Raw genomic sequence first — 6,668 nt, 5'->3', positions numbered from 1 at the left:
ACATAATCTCATCGACATATGGCACTCAAGAAATCTCTCTTATAAATTCATTTCTAATCCTGTCCTGATCTTTGCCTCCAAATATTCTTCTGAGTTTTTTTTCTCAAATCTACTAAATCTGTTAGAGATTGTTTCATTGTCATACCATGACTCATATCTACACAGTAACATCGATCACACTAAACTGATATATAACCTGATTTTATCTGTAATTTCAGGCGATTTGATTTCCAAATTTTACTTAACCAAGCCAGTGTCTAATCTTTTTTTTTCAATCTTTCATTAAACTCCAATTCTAACGATCCTGTATTAGAGAAAATAGTTCCTAAATATCTAAATGATTCCATCTTATTAATCCTTTCTCTTTCCAGTGGTATATCATCCTCCATTGCATATTCCCTTCCTGTCATCTCTGTTTTTCTTATACTAATCTTGAGCCCAATCTCCTGTGATACTTCATGCATTCTGGTAAGCAACCATTGCATATCCTGTGATGTTTTCCTGATGACAGTGTCATCAACATATTCTAAGTCAGCTAATATCCTATTGCCAATACAATCCAATTCTTCTCCACCATCTCCAACTGCTCTATGCCTTACAAAATCCATGAGGAAGATAAACAACATAGGTGACAAAACATTCCCTTGCAGTACTCCGCTGTTCACTGGAAATTCTTTTGATAGGACTCCACTAACATTAACTTTGCACTTGCTATGCTCATGAACACACTTAATAAATTTTACATATTTAAGAGGAATTCCATAATAACGCAGGGCTCTCCACAAAAGGGCACACTACCAAAGTCTTTTTCATAGTTCACAAATGCCATCATAAGAAGATTTCTATACTCTACGCATTGTTGTGCATATCTTAAAATGAAAATGTAGTCAGTAAAACTTTTGCCTTTCTAAATTTTTCATGTTCATCTTTCAGCTTTTCGTCAATGATTCTCTCTAGTTTCCTTAGAATAAGCACACTATATATTTTCATGACAACTGACGTATATGTGATTCCTCTATAATAATTGCAATGTCATCTCTACTTTTTATCCATTTTTACCCACACTCCTAATTTCCATTCATCAGGTTTTGCCACTTCATACCACATTCTACAACATTATCTTGAAAGTGCTCTGGGGGTCACTTCATTTTCAGCCATTATCATCTCAGCAGTTATTCCATCATAACCAGGGGCTTTCCGTCTCCTGAGCTTTTTTTGTGATAGCTTCGACTTCAAAAACACTGAATCCATTCATGGGTACATCAAGCTCTTCCTCACCCTTCATGTCTCCTATTCATGACCTTACTAAAATGTTCCATCCAACGTTGCCTTCCATACTGATGATCATTACTCATTTTTCTTATTGTGTTATTCAAGCATAACACTTTTACACAAGTGATAATCATCAATTTCTCTGGCTATCCCTTTTACACAAACAAATCATTCCTAATCCTATTTATTAAATCTTTCCCACAAAACGATAATCCCTAATAGTTATTCCGATCACTTTCAGATAAAGTAACCAACCCTTTACCATTATCTGATCGCTTTCACACATAACAACATTAGTATTCCTAACTCCCCTTCCTACCACTTTCAACCCAACGATTAATGCAATCATATGTCCAACAGCCGTGAAGTGGGTCCAATGCTCCAATTTAGCAATGTGTCCTGCACCAGTGCAGGTCGCCAACGGTCACAACCTTCCATATGTGGCTGCAGCCTTCCACAACGGGGCCCTCTTGCCCGGTAGCCTGTCTCCCGTACAGCCCAACATTTGCAGTGTTTCCTGGGGAGGTCAAGTCTACCAAAAGGCCGACTTTTTCGTAAGTATTTTTGATGGCTTAATGCAAAGTTGGCTGTGGCTGGTAGTCTCGTGTCCTTCTCTATCCAAAGTTTTATAAAATTAAATGAAAGATAAAGCAAAGTTATCCTTTAATACAATTCACATGCCTCTTATGGTCTTATTCTTGCAAACTTCCTTCCAGATTAAGAACGAAATTACTTTGATTGTCTTAGTTAAGAAAAAAAAAGTACTTAACTTCCAAATTGGCAATATCAGTTAGGGCACACATTCTCGCGATATTTTTAGATAAAAATCCATTCCTTAATTATCGTACGAGCACTGCAAACAACTTTATAGAAACTAATTTCTCTTCTGCACTGACTTTTGCAAATGAATCTTTCAATAGTTAAAAGCGAGTGAGAGAGATATCCAATCTCATTCCGGGTCCTTTTCGCAATCATCGTCTAAGGTTTTCTTCAGGAAGCCTTTCCAGGGTCTGACCACGCAGTCTTTCCAGTTGCAGAGGAAATCTTTTTGCATTTTCCTTCTTCTTTCCAGTGATATCATCTTTATCCTGGAAATGCCATTAAAACTTCTAGTCTTCGCTCCTTGCATTTTCCAGTTTACAGTTCAGTGTGTGAGGTGCTTTTGGTTTTGGATGAAATGCGATCAAATACTTAAATGAGGAAAATAACTAATCTCGTAAAGTCCATGAAATGAAAGCATTAGAACCACTTGAAACCCGGAGACAAAATCTAAGTTAAATTTTAACTAATGTGGGAGGACTCAATGGCAGAATTTCCCAAATCCCAGGTGGATGCTGACAATAAAGTATCCGTCAGGTTAGGAAATTCAAGTGAAGTTTTGTCAGAAGTTGTATGTTAGCATAAGTTTTTTCAGCTCTCAGAGAAGTGTAGTGTTTCTTTCTATGCTTTGAATTTGTTTTGGTTAGCAAGACAATGTTGCAATTTTTGTTATTTGTCTTAATATTGAATATTAAAGAGGGAGATTTACTAATAAATAATAAGACCGATAACAAACCTGTACTGCTATATCGGTAACCATTATTGCTACTGTACACTCAAATGTAAGAAAGAAATATAAGCGGTGAAGGGTATCAAAGAGGAAGAGGAGACAGGATAAAATCTGAATTAGACCTTTAGGAAAATGTCGTCTCTTTAATATTGGGAAGAAGAAGAAGAAGAAGAAAAAGAAGAAGAAAAAGAAGAAGAAGAAGAAGAAGAAGAAGAAGAAGAGGAAAAAGAAGAAGAATCAATAAAAAAATTCAATTGCAAAAGCATTTAGTAATATATTATGTAAGAGGCGATGTGCATTTATTCGAGATAATGCTGAAGGCAGCCGAGGCTCATCAAAATCCTCATATCATCAAAATGACCAAATTCTGCTACCCTAACCTAAAAGCAGTTGTCTCTGTATATCCGTAGTTCTATAGTGATGCTGCCGTCTTTTATATAACTAATTAGAATTTGGTTTGAAACTCATTAACGTCTCGATGGTTCCTTTTCTTTTTGCTGTTTGTAAACTTTATTGCAATGACAAATTAAAGCAACAGGGGAAATACTTTCTGATAATTTCATATGTTCTTTAGTAATAGTAATGACTGCAAAATTGGAACATCTCAAAGATCAACGATAATATAGAAACGATTGTTTTATTCTATAAAACTAAATAAATTCTTACTCTGATATCAAGACGTATAATAAACATATTATAAGATTATTTAATAATAACAAAATTCTCATCATCATTTACTTGCCAGAAGTAGATCTCCGTAACATCACTGATATTATTTTTCTAATTACGATTTTGATGAAATTTTCTAATTTCTCTACACCCCTTCAAATTGGTATGAACTTTGTTGTTATAGTCACAAGGTTTTCAGTATTATTCATATACTTTCGGGTTTTTCGAAGCACTTCAATAAACGTAGAAACTGCTGGCGTTTCTAAAGCTTAGACCAGAAGTTGATAAGAAAAAAATATAAGTAAATGAATGATAAGGAAATGTCGCGGGTGAAATCAATTGGATTTTCCTCTCATTGGATGTAGATCACGAAAGTTTGTTAAAGCAAAAAAAAAAAGAAAAAAAATAATAATAAAAAAAATAATAGAAATATATATATATATTTTTATTTCTCATCACAGCTTCTGAGCAACCCCGGAGGAGCAGACTTTGTGTGGCAATCGGCGTCCTTCGGCAGCGCCCCAATCGGAGCCCTGCAAGGCGGCTATACGGAGAGTGGAGAACGCCTCTACGTCGGAAGGTTTCGGCAAGGAGGCGTCTATGTGGGTGGAAAGGTTAGCATTCCTTATCAGAATCCAGGACTACATTCAAGGTTCGAGATAAAGGTTAGCACTCACTCATAATGAAAGGAAACATTTCTGCTGTTTGGGGAAACTTAACATTCATTTGCAGAATGCGAAATAACAAACAGCATTGCCTAAACGGTTAAGAGTAAATATTAGTATTCAAAGCTTTAAAAAAAGCTCTCCATACTGGGGATCAAATAGAAGCATTTCTTAATATAATCGAAACTATATTTACGTTTCATTTTCAGAATCAGTGAGAGCTTAGCATTTATTAACAGAACCAAAGAAAGCATGTAACTTCAAAGGGGAATGTTAACATTCAATAAAGATATGAATATTAACATTTCTTAGGAAAGATTATCATTCATTCTTATAATACAAGTCTCAATCTTCAGTTTTCTGGTAAAAGGGTAGAATCTAAGACATTCCCATTTCTTAGAATTTCTTTGCAGAATTCAAGGTATTTCTTTTAAACCTAATAGTTATTCTCAGAATCAAAGATTAACTTTACATGTATCACTTATTTACAGAATCGAAAGGTGAATGTTAGCATTTACAAAATCTAAATATTGCCTTGTCGGCCTCCAACACACATAAGGTTCCTTTCTTTGAAGTTAATATCGCCTTTAAAAGAATTTTCAGCTTAAATTTTCAATCGATACAAAAGTAAAAATATTAATAATATGATGTATTCTAGTGGAAAATCCCTAATAAAAAAAAAAAAAAAAAAAAAAAAAAAAAAAAAAAAAAAAAAGAATTTCCTCAGGACAAAAGCTTTAGAGGAATGTTCAACTTCCGTGCCTTACTTCTCTCAATCCAATATACGGAAATTGATCTATGGGACTTTGTGCAAAGCATGGGGATAACTGCTTTTCCTACAAACGTCCTCCCATGACACCACCTTTGGACTCCATATCGCATATACGCATTTGTTCTTATGAGTTTTTATTTGCTTCTTATTTATTCTTTATTCCCTTAGTCCTATTTCCTAATTTTTACATATAAAACTTCCAGTGTGTGTGATAGTTTTAGGCAAATTAAATAAACTTCTTTTATGAAAGTTCCTTATAAAGGTCTCAACATCAAAATTAAATAAGAACCTACTTTTTATCACAGGTACATCCAAGTCACAGTGTCTGTTACGCACCCTACGGAGGCCGCGAAGTTAGAAACTCGACTTACGAGGTTCTTTGTCTCAAGTCTGTTCCTTTGTCTCTTCTGGGGCTTTAGATGATGTACATCATGGATGGAAGGATGATTAATGGATATATACTAAAAGAAAGATGACCAAATTCTGGAGATGTTTCAATTTCAAAGTCAAAGGGCAAACTCTTTCGATTCTTTAAGGTCATTTACGGAGGGAGATTCTGAAGAGTTCTGAGTTTAACATTCAACAAAACATGATATTTCGTAATCAATTTCAATATTTGTTTGTTCCTAGTGCAATAAAACCTCAACTATATCATCTGCTTCAATCAAGTTTACTTTATACCTGTTTTTAATCTAATTTCCTTCAGTCAGGTTCATATGAATTATTATTGTGAAAATCCAAGAAAAAGAGTGGGGCAAAAACATTTATTTGTTGTTCTAAAGAGATTTAGAAAAGATATAGAATCAAATTCTTCAATGTACCTGTTCAAGTGACATCATAGCTGCCGTTGAAGCGTGGATACTTTAATCTGAGCTTTGAAAATCAGTAGCTGCATATTATTAGTTTATAAAACATATTATAAATCTTAAAAAAAAAAAAACTTTGATTAATATAATTATAAGGTATATTAGGATCTACAAATCAAGCGTTTAAAAACTTCTCGTTCCAAATTATAAAAGATTATCAGAATCAGATAATGATTTCGTTGAGATAAATATCTCTTATATTTCATCAGATAAAATTGATTTCAGGGACACAGAACGCCAATCATGGTTCTGTTTACTTGAATGTAAGCTTTGAATAGAATCTTCTTGCAATTAAGGTTACATGATAATCCCTTTGGAGATTCAAGTAATAACAGAAGTAATACTATGGAATATAACAGAAAATAATGTAAATAAAGATACAAGCATCTAATTTGGTACACTTGTTCTCCAAGTTATGCTAATCAAATATGGCAGATTGGCCAATTGAAAATCAAAGTAGGCTGTTTTCGTGTGCGAACGTATCACGGTGACTCTCTCTCTCTCTCTCTCTCTCTCTCTCTCTCTCTCTCTCTCTCTCTCTCTCTCTCTCTCTCTCTCTGAGTTTTTTTCTCGCTTAATTTCGTCGGCGAAATGTTTGAATATAGTAATCAATCTCATGGGGGAACTCTAGTGAAAAACAACAATACATTAAGACAGATAGTGTCCTTTTGTGTGGATCTTCAGAGGAAAAGGAAAAATAGTAGATAGGATGTGAATTTTGTGATACTTCCACAAGAAATGTGTCTGTATAGACGCCAACATCAGTGATGAAATGTTAATAAAATTGATATGATTTTGTCCTGTGCAAGTATATGACGCCAAAATACCCATGATGAATATGTAAAATATAGGGAATACATTAATGAAGGGAGAAT

At 34.2% G+C, this 6,668-nt stretch overlaps 1 protein-coding gene across 2 annotated transcripts in view; it reads left to right on the top strand.

The window, feature by feature from the left end:
• Positions 1-5,605, top strand: part of LOC137660324 (uncharacterized) — a 23,905-nt gene extending 18,300 nt beyond the window's left edge. The window contains exons 5-7 of one of the 2 annotated variants that reach the window (XM_068395144.1): positions 1,633-1,826; positions 3,952-4,104; positions 5,233-5,605. In XM_068395144.1, the coding sequence (XP_068251245.1) occupies positions 1,633-1,826; positions 3,952-4,104; positions 5,233-5,346 (461 nt within the window). In that variant the 3' untranslated portion in view covers positions 5,347-5,605. Of the gene's footprint in view, positions 1-1,632; positions 1,827-3,951; positions 4,156-5,232 lie in introns of both variants that reach the window. The other variant, XM_068395143.1, reaches the window with a different exon arrangement.
• Positions 5,606-6,668: the final 1,063 nt, after the last annotated feature.

The sequence above is a fragment of the Palaemon carinicauda genome, chromosome 20, assembly GCF_036898095.1.
Source record: "Palaemon carinicauda isolate YSFRI2023 chromosome 20, ASM3689809v2, whole genome shotgun sequence".
NCBI classification, from domain to species: Eukaryota; Metazoa; Arthropoda; class Malacostraca; order Decapoda; family Palaemonidae; genus Palaemon; species Palaemon carinicauda.
This window is presented reverse-complemented; position numbering and strand designations above follow the sequence as displayed.